At 50.8% G+C, this 19,689-nt stretch overlaps 1 protein-coding gene across 1 annotated transcript in view; it reads right to left on the bottom strand.

Moving 5' to 3' along the window:
• Nucleotides 1–19,689, bottom strand: part of NBEAL2 (neurobeachin like 2) — a 177,130-nt gene that overhangs the window by 78,984 nt on the left and 78,457 nt on the right. The window contains 4 exon segments of the mRNA XM_054016766.1: nt 480–562; nt 904–1,028; nt 2,681–2,762; nt 17,030–17,194. Coding sequence (XP_053872741.1) covers nt 480–562; nt 904–1,028; nt 2,681–2,762; nt 17,030–17,194 — 455 coding nt within the window.

Raw genomic sequence — 19,689 nt, 5'->3', positions numbered from 1 at the left:
TTTCCAAGGCTGATAAACCGGACCTTTCGCCAAAACTACATTCGCTCCCCATCCCCATTTGAAACAATGCACTCAGTCCCCACTCCTCTGGGATACCATGACACGAGACGCAGAATGGGGTTCTGGGTAATATGCAAATACACTTTCTCAACATGTACTGCCGGCTCACAGCTGCCATCTGGCAGCGCTGGGGTCCCGCCTGTAGGGAGGAAATCTGGGAAGCGCAAGCGTGCTTTTTGGGTGCACACACTGCTCTTTTCAACACCAGAGAGCCCCCAGTGCCAGGGAGGAGGAAATCAAGGGTCATTAAAGACGATAACAACAACTGCCTGCAAAGGCCTGGAAAGGTTAGGGTGACATTTTACTCCAGCATGGGGAGGGGAGGAGGAGGGCTCCTGAACAGAGAGATAACAGCACTGGAGACAGACGAACCTCCAACCAGAGCTGGAGGAGGGGGGAGTTGGTTGTTTGGCATTTACCTTGGAAGAAAGTGCTGAACTCTAGAGGCAAAGCAGCTGGTGCAAACTTGTATTTGCTTTTCTCTTTCATGCTGACGATTTCCCTGGAAACACAGGAAACGCAGGGGAAGTGAGACAGGATTCCAGGCAGGGAGCAGCTAACAGGGAGCAAGCCGGAGACGGGGGCGTTGAAATTACTCGGCCAAGGCATCCGAGTGGCGCAGCGCCGAGTCATTCGATGCCCGTGTGTCATGCTGCATGTTTGAAATGGGGAGTGACGTGTCTCGAGACCCCACTCTCCGACACCCCACACCGACGGGTTTTATGCAATGGATTATGGCTCATCATCGAATCCGACCCCGCAGGCCGGCCGAGCTGTGACAATCTGCCTAGACCACAGCACAGCGAGACCGTCCACACAGGACGCTGCTCCACACCCACTCACCCACTCAGCTGCCGCCTCCACGTCTGGTAGGGATCGAAGAGGCATTCGTAGAGGTGCAATGCATAGACGGTTACGGTCTCTAGCTGAGACCTGCTGGGGGCACACTGCTCCGCGGTGTTCTTTAGCTGCAAGGACAGAAGAAACCGGGTTAATTTGCAGCATTAAAAAAAAAAAAAAAACCACTTTGTCCACCCCCCACTAAATAATCTTCATTAACATTCAGTCGTGCTGCTGAAAAAGTGCCTTGAAGATGTGAAGTGCTATTGAAACGCTGTATTATTATTCAGGCTAATTTCACTCATTTGATCATAAGCTCCTTCAGAGGAAGTGGAAGAGGGTGTGTTTGAGTCTGTCGCAGCTGCTCTTGAAGGTGACCTTTATTATTACTACCTCCCTCCAGAGGACATGGGCTGGGATCAGAGGGCCTTTCTGCGCCAGGTGCTGTACACACACACACACTAAAGAGACAGTCCCCACCCTGAAGATCTCACAATCTTAACATATGACGGGGCACAACAGGGGGAGATGAACAAAAAAGACAGAGGGGGAAGACAGCCAAATGACTGGGTGTGTTCTACTAAGCAGCAGTTGCAATGTGGCCAATGACCACAAAGGATGTTTTTAACAACCCAACTCACCATTTTGGCTTCCTTTGATAGACAAACGCAGCCTGAAAAAGCTTGTTTGATTTTTATTTTATTTTTTTTTATTTTTCCTGGTTGTTATTTACCTTTGAAATCCCCCCAAATGTCAAGTCGGATCATTCCTGGTGTATCTGGATGACCTCTGGGAGGTCTTGGGGATGCTTACTGTGGATTTTAACAAGGGCTGAAGGTGTGGAGTCTTTAACAAAGGCTTCCTTTTCCAAAGTGTTGATTAGTCACTGGCATTAAACGACTGCCACCAAAAAAGTTCTACGCAGCCTAATTAAAAAATCCCTGCCCCTCGTAATAGCTCAACTTTCCCTCCCTACATTTAAGAGGTCACCGTTCAGCTCTCCACTTAGTCTTGCATGCTAGGCAGGATCTGGGTGTCTAGCGTTAAACAGGGAGCATCATTTTCAAGCTGCCTTTGTTCATCACAAAACACAATAAATCAGGCACACGTCCAATTTGTTTCACCTTGGTGGGTCACCTGTAAGGGGTGTTGGAGAGGGGAAGTGAACCGGCCAGTCATCAGAATTTCTTTCGAGTCACGGCGCTCCCCCAGAAGTCATGAAAATGTGAGCTCCATAATTTAACAGTTCGCCCTAGCATAGGGGTCCCACTCAGAGCCACACATTATGGCATTACATGGTACACAGGACCTTGTCTGGGCCTGCTGCGCTGGCATGAGACTCACTCACTGAGTGCAGAATGTGTGCGCAGCATAGGAACATGTCACTTCCTGGCTGTTCTTTGCGGGATTCAGTGTCCTGGCCCCTGTATGACAGGTCAGTGACACACTTCATCCAGGATGAGGCCTTAGAAGAGAGCTCTATGGCCCAAGAGCCAGTATATTCCAGGTTCACAGATTCGAAGGCAGACGGGACCACAGATCTAGTCTGATCTCCTGTATAACACAGGCCAGGGGAAACCCTTGCGTTTTGCTGGCTTCTTAATATCAAGAGCCCATATATGGATTTCGGGTCAATTTCAACAACAGGCCAAGCCCAGATATAAGCATTTCCATGCTCACAGCGTGCAACTTCCATTGCTGCATGCGGGGTTATCTAGAGGCCCCGTGTAACGGGGCATGTGCCTGGCACAAACACACATGCTAGGAAGCCGGCTCTTACCTTGGCTGTACATGCAACCAGCAACCTAAGCACCTCGTGGATAAAAACTGGCGTCCTGTCGGCTTGGACATTTTCTAAATTCCTGCAAGGGAGAAAAAAAGAGGGGGAGGATGAGAAATTCTTGCAATTGGTTTAGATAAGGAGCAGCAAAGGGGAAAGCTGTGTATAGTTTGGTTGGCAATAGATTGGCGAGGGGGGGGGGCGGGGTGGGGGGTGGAATCAGCTGAGGTTTGCCTGGTTTTTAAGTGAATTAGTCTATCACCACAGTAGTTAGCGATTTATCCATGGCTCCCCTTGCCTCAGGGCAACTTTTACATAGTGGTCACATCAGCTGGGTCTTAAAAAAAGAGAGCCATCACCCTACCCCTCATACTGTCCCAAGGTCAATTAACTCAACCGGATGTGTCTTTCGCTGCACTCTACAGGCACTCAGGCAGATGAGAACAGTCTGACAGAGAGACCGAACACCAGCAGACAGTAACGCTGACCCTGCTGTCTGACTAGCATTTCAGAGAATGCTTGTTGGAATAAGTGCTTGAGCAGGGTAGCAAATGGGGCCGCTCACTCCATTCATTCCCAAGAGGAGCGTTCTCTAGAGCATTGGCCTGCTAAACCCAGGGTTGTGAGTTTAATCCTTGAGGGGGCCATTTAGGGAACTGGGGTAAAAATCTGTCTGGGGATTGGGCCTGCTTTGAGCAGGGGGTTGGACTAGATGACCTCCTGAGGTCCCTTCCAACCCTGATCTGCTACGATTCTAGATCTGCAATGGGGAGGCACTGGAGTGCTGCAGAGGCAGACCTGTGCTTGCCCCAGACGGGAAAGTAACTGAAGGCAGAACCAGTCCCAATCCTACAGCCAAGCCCATTGCCCTCTCTCAGACTCTCAGAGAGGCATTGGTGGAGTCCCACCCAGCTCTCCTCAGCTAAAGGGAAGTCCCTTGATAATTGCCATGGAGTGAGGCGGTAAACTGGAGGAAAGGAAAGGGCGGCCATGTCTGTCCATCCAGCTCCCCAGCAACGGGGGAGTCAGACAGGGCGAGAGCCCTTCTCAGCCAGGGGAACTTTCCGAACAGGACACACAGAGGCAAACGCACAAATTCCCTTTAGGAAATTAACTCAGTCCCAAGTGAACGTTGCCTAGAGAAAAGTGAACTTCCAAGAGCTGGGGCAGAAGGTGGTGCCGGGAAGAGCTTACCAGCCCCTGCCAGACAAGGCCAGCTTGGATCTGGTGTAGAGCAGGTTCCAGCCACATCAGTCTACAATGAGCCATCACAGCCCCCAAGATTCTCCTCTTCCCTACCAACCCCTTAGTCCAACTCGAGCATCAGAAAGAACCTTGATGGGCAAAGGACTTTTGAAATGCTCCCGACAGACATGGGGGAGTGGGTAGCTCAAGATTTGCACTGGTCAAGAATTTTCCATTTTTTGCGAAAAAGCGTCCGCTTTCTGTGGAAACCTGAAGTATTTGGACATGTTGCCTCACCTCCCACCCCCACCCCCATTCTTCTCTATGGGCTGAGCTCTCTGGTCGGACTACAGCTCCCATGATGCATGATCTCCCCTGACCAAGAGGAGAGACCATGTTGCTTCATAGGAGATGTAGTCCACCTAGGGAGCCCACCCCATGGATGAGAATAGGGGTGTGAGTCACCCAAACTACAACTCCCATGAGGTATTGCAGCAGCACTTCAGAATTTAAGGTCTTTTGGATTTTGACTAAAATTTCAAATTTTTGCCAAGAAAAACTAAATTTTCTGCCAAAATTCCTCCCTCCGCCCCAACCAGGTTTAGTCAAGACCTCTCTTCTTGGCAGGACCAGTCTCTCAATTCCCTCTGTTCAGTCCAGTGTCCCCATCATGGCTGCATCTCCAGCCATAGCATTTGTGGTAACAATAACCATAGTGTGGCTAAACGCTCAGATTTGGAGTTCTGAGAAACCTCCTGAAAGCCCGAGTTTTGGGCCAAAAAGCCTGAAGTTCGATAGATATTGCCACCCACCTCCCCCAGTGCCGAGCTGGCCAGAACTTCCACCGGGACCCCCTCCCTTTCTGCTGCCAATTAGCCCTTCTGGCCACAGCTTAGAAGGGAGGCTGTGCTGGGGGAATGAAAGATGAAGCCCACAGCTGGCTGTGGAGAGCGAGGCAGGTGATGGAGCCTGGTCTTGCTGAGGGGAACGGAAGGGGTAGCTTGCTGTCTGAGAACGTCCTCCCCTCCAATGGTTAAGAGAGGGGAGAAGAGCAGGTCAGCCCAGCCAGAGGACGTGAACGTCACTGATCTGCACAAACAAACCACAAATCCTGACACACACAAGTCCAATTGTTCAGAATTGGCCCTTCTCCAGAGCTAAATATAAAGGCAGCGCCCGTTCCGGGGGTGGGGGTGACAGAGATGAGCCTTTGCAAGACTCGGGAGGAGGCAGGTGGATGGGTTCTCCTCAGAATCATGCTTCAAAGGGACCCTCAAGAGCTCAGTTAATGAGGACGGCGGCTGCCAAGTCTCCCAAGTCACTGGGTTGTATTTGAGGCCCTGGCTCCCCCCAGCTCCACCGTGAACATGAGTCAATTATCAGCCCTTCCTTATCTCTGGCTGGCAGACGGCAGGCACCAGCAGGCAGGAATGCAGGAAGGGAGAGAAAACACGGGTTTCCAAAGCCCCCTTCCAGGACTAGCTGAAATTCACAGGCTGGGAGGGGAGGGGCGGAAAGGGGACAGACGGGACTCCCCGTGTCAGTGCGGAGAATGACAGAAGCATTTGGTGGGGGGAGTATTGGGGGGGGGGTGGAGGACGGATCCACAGCCATCCAAGGAGGAGTGCCCCCCCCCCCCCCGAGTCTTATTTCACAGACCTGGAACAAAGCAGGGGTTCCTCCCAGCTGCAGCCCAATCAGAGGGAGTTCACTGGAAAGTGGTTGAGGTGATCCGGGACTGACTGAGAGGATTAAGAAGAATTGCAGGTCTCTTAACCCAGCTAAGCACTAATTAAGCAGGGGTGGGGGCGGGGAAGAGAGAATAACTGGTTACATGCATGTACCTACATTGCAAACCATCTACATCATAGCTTGCAACTCCCACCGTCTCTTGCAGACGAAGGATGCCAGAAAAATTGCACGTGATAGGTGTAATGAAGAAGCAGGGCCGGCTCCAGGCACCAGCCTAGCAAGCAGGTGCTTGGGGCGGCCAAGGGAAGGGGCGGCATGTCGGGCTCTTCAGCGGCAATTCGGCGGCGGGTCCCTCGGTCCCTCTCGGAGGGAAGGACCTGCTGCCGAATTGCCGCCGAAGAAGAAAGCGGCACGGTGGAGCTGCCGCCGATCGCAATCGCGGCTTTTTTTTTTTCCCGCCCCCGCCGCTTGGGGCGGCAAAAACCCTGGAGCCGGCCCTGGGAAAAAGGAATCCCTTGGAGGAACAATGGCCTTTGTGGTTAAGGCATACAACTAGGACTCTGCGTGAGGATCCACAGGCTAGAAGCTGGATCTGCTGCTGCCTGGGCCGCTGACACATCCACGCTCCACCCTGACCGCTCTGGCAGAGCGGCGACTGACGGGCCGTGAACCTCATGGGCCCAAGCCTCACGGGATGTGCTGCCCACAAAAGGGCCTGATCGGTGCCGGTGCACTGCTTAAACCTGGAGGGGACACGCGGAGAGTGTGCGCGCACTTACGCAGATCCCCAGCTGGCTGCTACGACAGATCCTGTTCTTTCACCTCGCTCCTGGTCCCTGGTTTCTAAGCCCAGCTCTGACTCTTAACTCTGGGTTCCTGGCTTCTGATTCTGGCTCCCGACTCGGGTCTCTGGCCCCAGACTCCAGCTCCACCCACTAGTCCTCACTGCACATGCCCCAGCCATGACACTTGGGACATCAGACTCACTATGAGACCTTGGGCATGCCCCTAAATCTGTGCCTCAGTTTCCCATCTGTAAAATGGGGATACTACTTCTTTTCTCTCACCCCCTGCCTGTTCCATTGATGCTGTAAGCTCTTCAGGGCAGGAGCTGTCTCTTACTAGATACATACACAGCTCCTAGCGCAATGGGCCCGTGATCTCAACTGGGACTTCGACATGCTGCCATAATACATAACAGTAATGCTGCTATTGCTCTTCACTGAGGGCGGGCCAAGGGGTACAGGTAGGAGGAAATCACTAGCAAAGAACATTTTCTAATGGAGGGTTGTACTGGGCTGTGGAAGAATGAGATTTGAAAGGATGGAAAAGCTGATTTGTTCATTTGTCGATCATTGAAATTGACCAGGGATCAGAAATATTTGCAAGTTACGATGGGTGAAAAAACAAAACGAAACAAGTGCTGTGTCTTCGGGGACGTCCGCACTATGAGCTGGACGTACTGATGCCGGCTCCTGGAGCCACACCCACGCGAGCACCGAGCGGGCTAGCGCGCTGAAAACGGATGCAGAAGTGGCGCGAGGACGTGCCTAGCGCCTCAGACGGGAGCGTATGGGGAACAGCGAGCCCTTTGCGCTGCTGCGGCCACGCTTCTGTTTCCAGTGCGCTAGCCCAATCAGAGCTAGTGCGAGTCTGGCTCCTACTCCTGGACCTGACAGCTCCCGCTCCAGGTGTCCACGTCCTCAGACAGCGAGCGGGTGTCATGTTCGGGGATCGGCATTCTCGCCTAAAGAGCCTCCATCCCCATCCTGAGGGGGCGCTGGGGGAAGGATGCAAAGGCTGAAAGAGACCTACTGGGCATGTTTCATCTCTGGGGATGATTGGAAACTAAGGGGAGAGAGAGAGAGACAGGAAGTGACCAGGACATTAGCTAAGAGTCCCCTCCCAAAGACAATCTGTAATGTTCAGAGCCATTCAGCATCTCCTAAAACCAATACCCCACCGTCACCATCTCCTACAAAGCCAGTCTACCACCAGCACACGGGACAGGGAGAAGTGAGAAACTTTACCCCAGCGTCATTTTTAGCTACTGAAAGCTCATCTAGCAGCTAAGAATAGGGGAACTGGGAGCCAGGAGACCTGGGTTCTAATCTCAGTTCTGCTGCCAACATGGCAGGCGGCTCTGGGCAAGTCGCTTGCCTGCTTGGTGCCTCAGTTTCCCGCTCTACAACAGGGACGACGCTAGGAATGCTGATGTAAAGACAGAAGCGCAAATGCTAAAGATCCTCTCGCTTAGACCTGCATCTGACGCACAAGGTTTTCACTCCTGTGTCTTGTTAGCCACATGCAGCCAAGAGGGCAAACCCCAAGCAGCCTGGCAAACCCCACATTAGGCTCCTCCCTCCCCTGATGGCTGCCAGCTCCATTCATCCCCCAGCAAGAAGATCGGGGCTGTCTGATAGGAGCCCCAGGAGCAAGGCCCCTTTCTGAGCGTCAGCGGGGCTGCTTCTCTGCTTATAGCCCATTCCTGGTATTACTGTAGCTCCTAGACACCCAGCCAAGAAGATTGCCCCACGGTGCTAGGTGCTGTACAAATACACAGCAAGGGCGGATGCCTACCCGAGAACATGCCATCTAAACAAACAAGGCAGTGTGTGGGAGGAAGGAAGAGCCATTAACCCTATTGTACAGATGGGGAACTAGGGCCCAGAGCAATTAAGTGACTTCCAGGCCACATGGTGAGTCAGTGGCTGTAAACAGACCCTCCTTCCTCTCGTCATCTGCCCCAGCAGATAGCACAGACTAGCCAGGCATCTTTACACCCTGGGCTCCGGAGTGGGGACAGACATGCCGCGCCGGAGCCCGTCTCCCAGTGCCTTGTCTGCTTTGCTCTCCTGCATGCTGGACGTGCTCCTCCGGCACCTCTGGGGCTCCCGCTGAGCGCTGCAGGCAGCCCCAGTTGGCAGGCTGGGGGACAAGCTGCGCTGCTTAGCAGTCAGGAGAGAGGCACTGAAGTGGCTGCTCCACTTCCCCTTTTGATGGCAAGCAAACGGAACCCCCCCAGCACCTGCCCACCTCCCGAGCCAGCGTGCAGATCCTCCCTCGCTCTTGCTGCGAGGGGGGGGATGGTGTGGGGGAGAAACCGACAATACAAGCAGCTGCATCCCCCTAGCAAAGGCTCTGACAGCGAGGTGGGGACAGACTCGGGGTTACCGTGCAGCACTGGGAGACAGGACTCCTGGGTCTACCCCCAGCTCCGCCAGGCAAGTGCTGGAGGAGCCTAACCAAGTCACTTTGTGCGCCTCAGTCGCTCCGCGGGTAAACACTGTACCTGCCTCTCAGGGGGGCTGTGAAGCTAAATACTTCAGTGCTGCATTATCTGCCAAGCTGGGGCAGGGACCGTACCTGCTGCAGCATGTTCTGCGCGACGGGTCGGAAGGACGGGCCAGGCACTTTGTGACCTAGTGGCTAGAACGCTGGACTGGGTTCTGTTCCTGGCGCTGCCACCGACACAGTGTGTGATTATGGCCAAATCACTCCCTCTGTGCCTCAGTTTCCCTGTGTACATAATGGGGGAATACTAGCACTGCCTATCTCCTGGGGGCACGGAGAGCGCATTCACCATTGCAAGGAGCTTTGATCGTATAGCCACGAGGACCAGAGAAGGACCTGGAACCACGCAGACTAAGTGCTGGGGGAGGGAGGCAGGCAGCAAGGGAGGGTTGGGAATTGGAGTCATTTCCTGGACAAAGCAGGACGTGGCAGGACATCGGGGGCACCTCGAAGGAGGGAGTCCAGTTGTGCTCTCAAAATCAACCCAGTCACCCCCAGCGCAGCAGAGATCAGAATAAGACCCAGGGTCGCTTAGCGCCCAAGTTGCTCTCTGCAAGGTGGAAGATTCGAAGGATGAACGAGTTCCAGCATCTCTCCGGCGCGAACCTACCCCGGACGCTGGATTGAAGCGGGACGGGCTGCTCTCCCAGGCGAGGCAGGGGAGAAGGGCAACGTGACAGCGCAGCACGCACGTTGCAGCTGGGCAGGAGTCGCTGAGAAATACCGTGTCAACGGAAAACAAACAAACCAACCAACCCAAGTTGGCTCAGCAGAGACTTGGGCTGGCTCCGAATCAAGGGCTCTGGCAGGGTAGATCCAGGGAAAACCCCTCCTCTGCCCCCAGCCATGTCAAGGGTGCAACAACATTCGATGTTGTCCTGGCAGATTTCAGCATCTCAGCAAAGTGAAAGTTGGGGGTGGGGATGGCTGGTGTTGGGGGAACCATGCGGTCTGGAGGTTAAGCCCCTGGACAGCACCGTATCCTCTGCATTCTCCCTTCATTCCCTTTTAGCTACCTTCCTTCTTTCTCTCATAGTTCCCTGGCTCCCCCGCCCCCACGCTGCTTCTGCCATCCCTCCCTTCCCAACCCTCCTCTGGCCAATCCGAAACGTGAGCAGTGACTGAGCTCCTGAAATTCCAGGAGATAAGGCTGCTGAGAGCTAAGTTGCGCCCCCTTATCACCCAGCGCTGAGACAGACGTTCCGGCCACGAGACACTCGGGCGCAGGGACCCACCTCCTCCTGCTCACTCGCCTCGAGCGGACCTGAGACAGACCCCGGTGCTTTCCCCTCCCCCCACATGGCATCGGACCGTCCCCCCTCCCCACTTCAAAAGGCCAGGGTGGCTAGACAGCGGGAAAATAAGCTAAAGGCTTCACACATCCTGGTGTTGCCAAGGCTGGTAACAGTTGAAGGAACACGATGGTCTCACCACAAAATTAGCAACAGAATAAAAACCACCAGCTCATGCTCTGAAAGGAGAAGGGGAGGCCAGGCTGAGGGCTACCGACCACAGGCAGGAACTAGCCGGGGGCCCTGGGTTCATTTTGATCTGAAACTAGGCTTGAGGTAGATGACCTAAGAACCCTCCCAACCGTACCCCAAATCCAACACGCTGAGGAAAACTCAGACCTGCACTTTAAGGCTCTCTCGCTTCCAAGCCCTGCAAAGCCAGGGCACGTCTGCCTGAATGCATGCATCCCAAGGCTGCAGAGCAATGGAAACCCACAGATGGGCTTGTGGTGGGAGCTCTGGCTTGCGGGGAGGACGCAGAGGAGAGGAGCAGGACTCGGGAGGGTACTTTCTCACGTCTGCCTCTGGTTAAAGTCCTACTCCTCACGGGATGATCAGCGGAGGGCCACCTCGAGTGGTGTTTTACAGCACACAGAGCCATTAGACAGGGCACTGGGTGGAACTTCATGCTCTAGGTGTGAGGGACGCCAGGTGCCCCTTAAGAAAAGGAGGAGATCCCCAAAACTTGTCTGCAGGCAGCCGCTGTGGAGATGCGGCTGCTTTGAGGGCAGGGCAGGGGCAGCAGGAATGGGAGAGTCTTTTTCCCCGAGCTTAAAACGCGGATGTTGAAAGTGATGGTGGATTGGTTTCCATGGAAACAGAACCAGGGATAGAAACTGTACAACCTAGTGTCTTGGATACAGGGCCCCCCCAGCACATCTCTGGGGGAGTGGGCTCTGCCTCATCAGGTCCCCCAAAACCTGGCGGGGGGGGGGGGGGGGCTTGGTTTGTGTGTGTGACACATGGCTAGAAAAATAAATAACCCACAGAAGACACGTGGGGAGATAAGGTTTGTGTTTTTGTGTATTTACATATGTATGAGTAGGGTCAACAATGTAATCTACAGTCCCTGTCTATTATCCTGTATTCTGATAATTCAGAGGTCAAAAGAAGATCCTAGCATTTAAATGAATTGTAAACACGGGATATCTCGGTATTCATCTCTCTTTGAAATGTATAGCAAATAATCTGTGAATGGTGGAGGAACAAGCAAATCATCTTATGTTAATTCCTATAGCTAAGTACCAGTGATGGGCCTCCTTCAAAGTCATCCTAATTACCTTGGAACTCCCAACTCATCAAAGAGGACATGAAATTGTATAAAAGATCCTTGGTCCTGAGACTGTCATCTCAGATCTGCTTAAGCTTCTTCAGGGGAAGTTTGAGTTGCAAGATGAGATCCCAGTTATGCTGATGCCGCCCTGAATGTGATATTTGGACATTGGACTAGAAACCATGAACTATTTCTGAAAGAACTCTTTGCAACCACAAAGCTCACCACCTCTGCTGTGAATCTGCACCTAAAGGAATTGAACTCATGTCTGTATGTATATCGATCTTTTAACCATACTCTCTCTCTTGTTTTTTAATAAATTTTAGTTTAGAATTGGCTGTAGCATGTATTTGGGTAAAATCTGTAGCATTCGTTAACCTGGGAGGTAATGCGTCCTATCCTTTGGGATTGGTAGAACCTTTTCTTTTATATGATGAAATAAGATTTACAGAAATTTTCATCATATTTGGCATGGGTACCTAGATGGAGGCCTGAGGCTGGGTCACTTTAAGGGAACTGTGTTGTTTGGACTTCTGAGTAACCAGTAAGGTAATGTTTTATGCTGCATTGGTAAATCTAAGTATTGGAATATCCACCAGCTTTTGGGAGGTTTGGCTGCCCCATTCGTTGCAGTTCACCCTAATTGAGTGACCATAGCTGGCCCCCACTGGGACCCCGGTCACCGTGGCGTAGTCCTGCTTGGATGCACATTACCACAGGTTAATTGGATTTTTGGATCAGAACCACATGCTTGTCAAAATGTAATTGTGATATTGGAGAGTTTAAGGGGTAAAATCAGTTACAGTGAGTGACCCATGATCGAGATCCTGACAGAAAACCCTGGAAGAATGGTGCTCACAGAGACGGTTGTATTTTAAGCCAAGGGCCCCAGAGCAGGAACTGAAAAAGCTGTTAATTTCCAGGGATAAGGAAGCAGAGCCAGCAAACATGCTTGCAGTGAGAAACCAGCCGTTAGAACCCAAACAAAAGCAAAAAATAACTGACATGGAAGGAGAAGCTGCTGAAAGAGAACGCCTGTGTTTGGAACATGAACAAAGAATGGCAGATATTCGTTTGCAGGAACTAGACGCTAAGGCAGAAGTGGACAGACTTAAGCTTCAACTCAAGAGAATAAAGGAACAACAGGAACTGTATCGTCCAGAAAAGCCAGCTCCTCTCAACAGCAAAGATATGGATAGAATCTATCCCGTTTGTAACAATGTTGGTAGGTTGTTGGACTCTAAGCAGTTGTTTGTTGTGTAACCAAATTTACCCCAACACTGCCACCTTTTATGTAAATGCTTTTACTGGGAGCTCAGATGAACGTAACCCCATAATTTGGGCAGAGAACATAAAAGTCAATGGGAAAAGCGGTTTAGGGCAAATTACAGCTTCTAACATCACTCTTGTTAAAGAAGATCTTGTCAAAGAGGAAGATTATTTATCAACTCAGAGTGTGAAAACTGTAATCCTCTATGAGTTTACTGTACGTGTGCCTTTAGCCAGAATCCATCTTAACACGAAGTTATAGCTGGTGTAAGAAAGTTATTGCCTAAGGATCTTTTGATTGAACAAAGCTTTAATATCATCCCCAGTCAGGTTGACATAAACCAGTCACAGAAAAGAAATAATCCTGAATCTGTGTCTATTAGGAGCAAGAATTGGCCCATGGAGGGTTTCTCCAAATGTTTGTCTGAGGAAGATGACTGTCTGTGCAAAGAAGCAGTGCATATGTGGAAAAAAATTCTGAGTGTCTGTCTGGTATCTCAGAATGAATCTGGCATCAGATAAGGCTCAGGAAAATGTTTCTCTAGAGCAAACTAAAGTTGGTGATCAGGTTAAAGCTGTAACTGAGGAAGGAAGGGGGACAGTCTTGGTGAGTGATGGATTGTGGCAAGTGAAGCTTGGGAAAGTCAGCCTGGCCCAGGTAAAAGTGATGTGCTTGAAGTAGCTCAGAGTAACAAGACACTATTTGTGGAAAACAGCAGCTTATCTGTTAATAGAGGGGAAGGCAAAGAGAGTTTAGATGAGCAGAGGCAGCCTTCTGAGCTGATGGCTTTGTCTAATCATCAGTTTGGGAAGGCCAGGTTAGTGGAACATGAGTATCCCTACACCTTACCTGTTAGCAGTGTGGAGAATTGTCACAGTGAAGGAAATGTTCCTGTGACTGTGAGGGGTAATGCCTTGCCCATGAAGGGAGCTACCCCAATCTCCAAGCAGTTGTCTGTGAATAGCCGTGTGTGCTGGGACAAAGGAAAGGAGATCCCAGGCTGTTTGTCTGTTAAAGGGGAATGTTTCTCCAGCTCTTTTCTGTCTATAAAGCAGACAGAAAAAGCCCGTCAGCCGATGATGGCTGAAAATGTATCAGTTGACCCAGAGTTGATTCTGGATACAACTAAAGCCCAGGAAGGAAGTGGTCCTAAGTTTGTGTCTGCTGGGGATGATGACATTGTAACTAGGTTGCATCCAGTCAATGTCATAAATAGCTCCCAGAGACCAAGCGATTCTGGTGCTTCTATTTTGCCTATTGCTAGTGTGTTGCTGGGTAAAGATACGATACCCCGATCAGACAAGGTGGAGGATATAGCCAGGGCACAAGGAAAGCATGAAGGTGATTTAACTATGTTACCCACTGACAGTGTGGAAACTTGTAACAAGGAAGAGAATGCTTCTAATCTTGTGACTGTGAAGTCTAGCGGGTTTACCTGAAAGGGGGTTGTGTGAAAATCCTCCTGATGGGACAGAGGTGATTCTGGATTTAAGTGAAACCCAGAAAGCGTCTGTTGTTGCTCAGGAAAATGTTCCTTTAGAGCAAACCCTAGGTGAAAAGAGTAAGGGAAGAATTTCTGTGAAAAATGGGTTGTTGCTTAGAAAGATTCCTGAAGAGAAAAATCTTCAGGGTAGTTTTTGCAAGCAGTTTGCTGCAACGGATGGGTGTGGAAGTGATTTGATTGAGTTAACTCAGGGTGAATCGCTGTATAGAGAAAGCAACAGTTTGTTTGGGAGACTTGTTAGTGAAAATGGATGGAATCTCTTTACAACAAGAGTCCAGCCTTGGAATTGGTAAAGTGTGAGGATCTGAAAACCAGTAAACAAGCTAGTGTCTGTGTTGATGCAAATTACCTGACTGGCTGCGGGGAGAAAGACTTGCCCATAGCCATGAGCAAAGAGGATGCACCCAGCCAGCCAATGGATTCTGTTACACAAAAGAGTTCAGATTTAGAGCTTGGCTGCACTTGCGAGTTACAGCGCAATAAAGGAGCCCGGGTGCACTAGCTCACTCCGCGTCCACATTGGCAAGGCCCGTAGAGCGCTCTGACTCTGCGGCTATGGCGCTGCTGGTACTCCACCTCGGCGAGAGGAAAGGTTTGCTGCGCCCCCGCTGGAGCACCCCAGCTTCAGTGTGAACGAGGTGTTGCATTACTGCGCTCTGATCAGCCTCCTGAAATGTCCCATAATCCCCTTAAATCAAGTGGCCACTCTGGTCATTGTTTTGGATATGCCCTTTGAAAGCTCCATTTGACAGCCAGCTGCTTATCTGCTCCGAGACAAAGCAACCATTACTGTGGAATGCTGTGTGAGAGCGAGAGAGAGGCGTTGGGAGAGGTGGGGGTCTGCTTCTGTCTGAACTTACAAGACAGCATGCTGACATGCTCTCAGCCCCCCAAAAACCCACTCTCTCTCCCTCCCACACACACACAACACACTCCCTGTCACACTCCACCACCCCCCTTTGAAAAGCATGTTGCAACTACTTGCATGCTGGGATAGCTACCACAATGCACTGCTCTCTGTGACTGTTGCAAGAGCTGCTAATGTGGCCATGCCCAGTGCGCTGTCAGCTGTCAGTGTGGACAGACTACAGCGCTTTCCCTACTGCGCTCTACGAAGGCTGGTTTAACTCAAAGCGCTCTACGTCTGCAAGTGTAGCCATGCCCTTTGACCCTACTGGACAGGGAGGAAGGGAAGGATTAAACCTTGCAAATAAAAGCCACCTGTTAACCCTAAAATACCAAAACCCCAAGGAAGTGATTAAACTGAAAGCCTGTGTTAAGGAAGACCCTGAGGTCAAGAAAAAGCTACAAAGATTCAAAAGGGATATTGAACAAGCTCACCTAAAGAATGATTTGTCTAAACCAAAGGTTTGGCATGAAAAAAATAATTCTACATGTACACGTGATAAAACTGACGTTATTGCTAATGATTGTAGCTAACTTGTTGCCGATACCAAGAACTGTAAAAATGTCCAATGTGCAGGGTTTTTGGGAAAAACCCTTGAACATGTTGGGGGTGATATGTAAGAACTCATTATGCTGTAAAAGCCTTCATGGTTATACTGTTTCATTACATGACAACACACACTATATTAAACGGCCTGGTGTTACTGATATTTCACAGTTAGGGCCTGTATCTAATCATGAAACTGTACATAGCAGAAAAACCACTACAAGCTTGAACTGCTGTGCACAAAGGGAAACTGAGGTACAACACCTCACAGCCTTCGTGGCTGAATGCCAGAGTAAGTGCTCTTTAAAAAACATTAATGGCTATGTTAACACATAGACCAAACCCTGGAATCACTAAAGTGTTGCACAAAGTATGGGCTAAGTTTTTGGCTGAGGCCAAATCAGGCATCATTAAATTTGGCCTTACAAAGAATTCAATGTAAACACAGCTCTTATCAATGTTGGAAGATCCTTAAGGTGTATCCAGGAGCTCCAATTTCACCCTTCCACACAAGACTCATGTTGGGGGTGTGACGCATGGCTAGAAAGGATCCTAAGTATTGGAATATCCACCAGCTTTTGGGGGTTTGGCTGCCCCCTTGTTTGACGTTCACCTTAACTGACTGACCACAGCTGGCTCCCCATTAGGACCCCGGTCACAGTGTGGAAGACAGGGAGCAAACACGTTTATTTCGTCATCAGACTATGTCTCTCTGCTTTCCCTCTGCCCCCAATGATGTAGGTATTAGTGAGAGCGCCTTCTTCCCCCCGCCACTCTGCCACCTCTGCCTCTCCAATTCCCCAGCCCCACTGAAAACCCCACACATCCTCAGGTCGGCCTAACAGCTCCCCCTCTGCCTCTCCGGCCTTGGCACCGAATGCTTGTACGCACTCGCTGTGTGACCCCGTTCCCTGACGGTTCTACCCTATGCCATGCTCTGACTCCAAGGTCCTGGGCTCAGGTTTCCTTGCTAAGATTGGGAGCCCTCCTTGGGCCCGAGGCCTGGCTAAGGCAGGGGTCAGGAGGATGGGTAACTCCATTTCGTTTTCCACTACGGATAACCAAATGGGAGGCTGGTTATTGTGGCCAAAGCACAGCCCTGCATGCCAGGAGCCCTGGGTTCTGTTCCCAGCTCTACCCCTGCCTCCCAGTCTGACCCCTGGACCCGCCACTCAGCCGCTCTGTGCCTCAGAGGTCAGAAAACAAGAACCACCACTTACTACACGGGTTGCTGGGGTATGTACATACAAAATCCTGGGGCCCAGCCCTGCATTCCTGCCTCTGGAGGGCTTGGGAAGCAGGATCCGGTCCTCTGAGGCCTGCAAGCGGGAAGGTGCTACATTCTCACAGACTCCACCAGAGCAATGATTCAACTCTCCAGCCTACCTGCAGATGATGATAAAGAACTTGACGTGCAGGAGCGCCTGGCCAAGGCCCGCCTCGGCCACCTCCTCACGGGCAATCTGGGCCACGCAGTGCGCCAGCTGTTGGCTCAGCACATGCAGGACGTCGCGTGGGAGCAGCGGGATCTCAGACACTGAATCTTCTGGCCTGGGGGGGTGGGACGGAGAAACAAAACAATTAGTCTAAGAGCTGGCATCCCCAGCCTCAGCATTCTGGGAGCGGGTAGATGCTGCCACCGCGTTGTTTTTATCCCGAGTCTCACAATATTTGGTGTTTTTCTTCAAGCCCCAACTCTGGGAGTCATGGGATTCCAGGAGAATCTCAGCTTTAATTAAAAAAAAAAGTAAAGTAAAGGGTCTAGCCCTTGTTGTGGCAGAGAAGAGGCTTGAAAACCTGACCCTTACCAGGTCTCAATAACAAAGAGGCCTGGTGGGAAAAAACTCATGAGTGCTGGATTCTAGTCTCATGAGTTTGCATGGCTCCAGCTCATGGTTTTTGGAATGCTCGCGGTTGGCAACAAATTCCTGGGTTCTAATCCCAGTCCTGCCCCATTATGACTCCTCTCAGAGTCACTTCTGCTCTGTCGTCTTCATTCTTCGCCCCCCCCACACACACACACACCTCCATCCACGAAGTGGGGGAGTCATCCTGACCCACCTCTGTACCAACACAAAGATCTACAGGTAAGGAGTGCTATGGGAAGGCTGGACTTAGTCATGAACAGTCTCCAAAATGTGTGAAAGGTGATTATACCGAGAGGATGGTGATCAACTGTTCCCCATGTCCACTGAAGGTAGGACAAGAAGCAAATTGGCTTTATCTGCAGCAAAGAGAGATTTAGGATAGATATTAGGAAAAGCCCCTAACTAGAAGAATAGGTAAGGACTGGAATAAGCTTCCAAGGGAGGTTGTGCAAGCCCTAGCTCTTTGGAGGTTTTTAAGGAGAAGTTAGAAAAACATGGCAAGGCTGGTGTAGGTTTACTCATGCAGAGGGCTGGACTAGATGACCTCCTGAGGTCCCTTCCAGGCCTACATTTCTGTAATTACTGAACCACCAGGATCTTCCGCCAGCCCCTGCCAACATGTCCTAGTTTGAAAGGGAGGGAAACAGAAGTCACTCCTTGTGGGCTAGGCACAAGCTGGGGGAGAGGGATTGGGACAAACATTTCTGTTAGGCCTCGTTTACATGTGCCAGTGAATTCGGATTAAGGAAGGGTGCACTTTAAAGGGCAATAAGCAATTCCTGAATAACGCCATGTGGGGGTCACATTTATTCCAGAATAAGATTGCATTGGTCCAGTGTAGCTTCATCTGAAGGGCAGTCTCCAGGGTCCCACTGGGACAAAGATGGCAAGCAGGACAGAAGCAACCAATTCTTTCGAGTGACTGCTGTCCAGAAACAAGCGCGGCTTAAATGCAAAACCCGCCCTGGGCTATTTGCAAATGAGACACAAAGTAGGTCACTGACTTTAGGGCAGAGCAGGCAGCAGCTAAAAGAAATTTCTACTTTTGTTTGTTGTACAAGGGTAAGAGAACAGCTCTGTCATGGTCACCACCAATGCACCGACACGCCCAGCTCACACCTAACAGGTGAGGGCTGCAGCAGCACAACCGATTGTTTCTATTTGAACATAAGAACGGCCACACTGGGTCAGACCAAAGGTCCATCTAGCCCAGTATCCTGTCTTCCACCAGTGGCCAATGCCAGGTGCCCCAGAGGGAGTGAACAGAACAGGGAATCATCAAGTGATCCATCCCCCGTCGCCCATTCCCAGCTTCCGGCAAACAGAGGCTAGGGACATCATCCTGGCTAATAGCCATTGATGGACCGATCCTCCAGGAACCCTGTTACAGTCTTGGCCTTCACACAACAGCCTCTGGCAACGAGTTTCATAGGCTGCCTGCACTGTGTGAAGAAATACTTCCTTTTGTCTGTTTTAAACCTGCTGCCTATTAATTTCATTCGGTGACCCTAGTTCGTGTGTTATGAGAAGGAGTAAATAACACTTCCTGATTCACTTTCTTCACATCAGTCATAATTTTATAGACCTCTATCATATTCCCCCCCCCCCCAGTCAGCTCTTTTCCAAGCTGAAAAGTCCCAGTCTTATTAATCTCTCCTCATACGGAAGCTGTTCCATACCACTAATCATTTTTCTCGCCCTTTTCTGAACCTTTCCCAATTCCAATATTTGAAACCTATCAAGATATTTTCCTCATATATGGACCCCTGTCCCCCATGGCACAGTCTATCTCACAACTGCACCTGACTGCTGACCCAGAATCAGTGGGTTCAGAGCTGTGGTAACTGGATAGTTCTATGAATGTCAGCAGTGCTCAATAACGAACGGCCCGCCTGACTTCAGGGCCAGCAGCAGGACTGACTTCTACTAGAGCTCTTGAAAGTTGAAATCTGGTTACCGGACACTCATCACGACAACTAAACTAAATACCCTGTGTGCCAAAGCCACCACGGGCTTTGGTGGTAAAGAGGGACCCACCAGATGCACATGAAAGAAGTGGACTGGATCTGTTGAGCTTTGGGCACAGTGCTGGGGAGAGGGAGATAAAGGACAACTCCCAGGTCCTGGTTAGTGCCAGGCCATAGACCGGGGGAGGTGTGTGTGCCACACTGTCTACGC

This window comes from Malaclemys terrapin, chromosome 2 (assembly GCF_027887155.1).
Source record: "Malaclemys terrapin pileata isolate rMalTer1 chromosome 2, rMalTer1.hap1, whole genome shotgun sequence".
Classification (NCBI taxonomy): Eukaryota; Metazoa; Chordata; order Testudines; family Emydidae; genus Malaclemys; species Malaclemys terrapin.
Note: the sequence above shows the minus strand (reverse complement) of the source record. Positions and strands in the feature narration are given on the sequence as shown.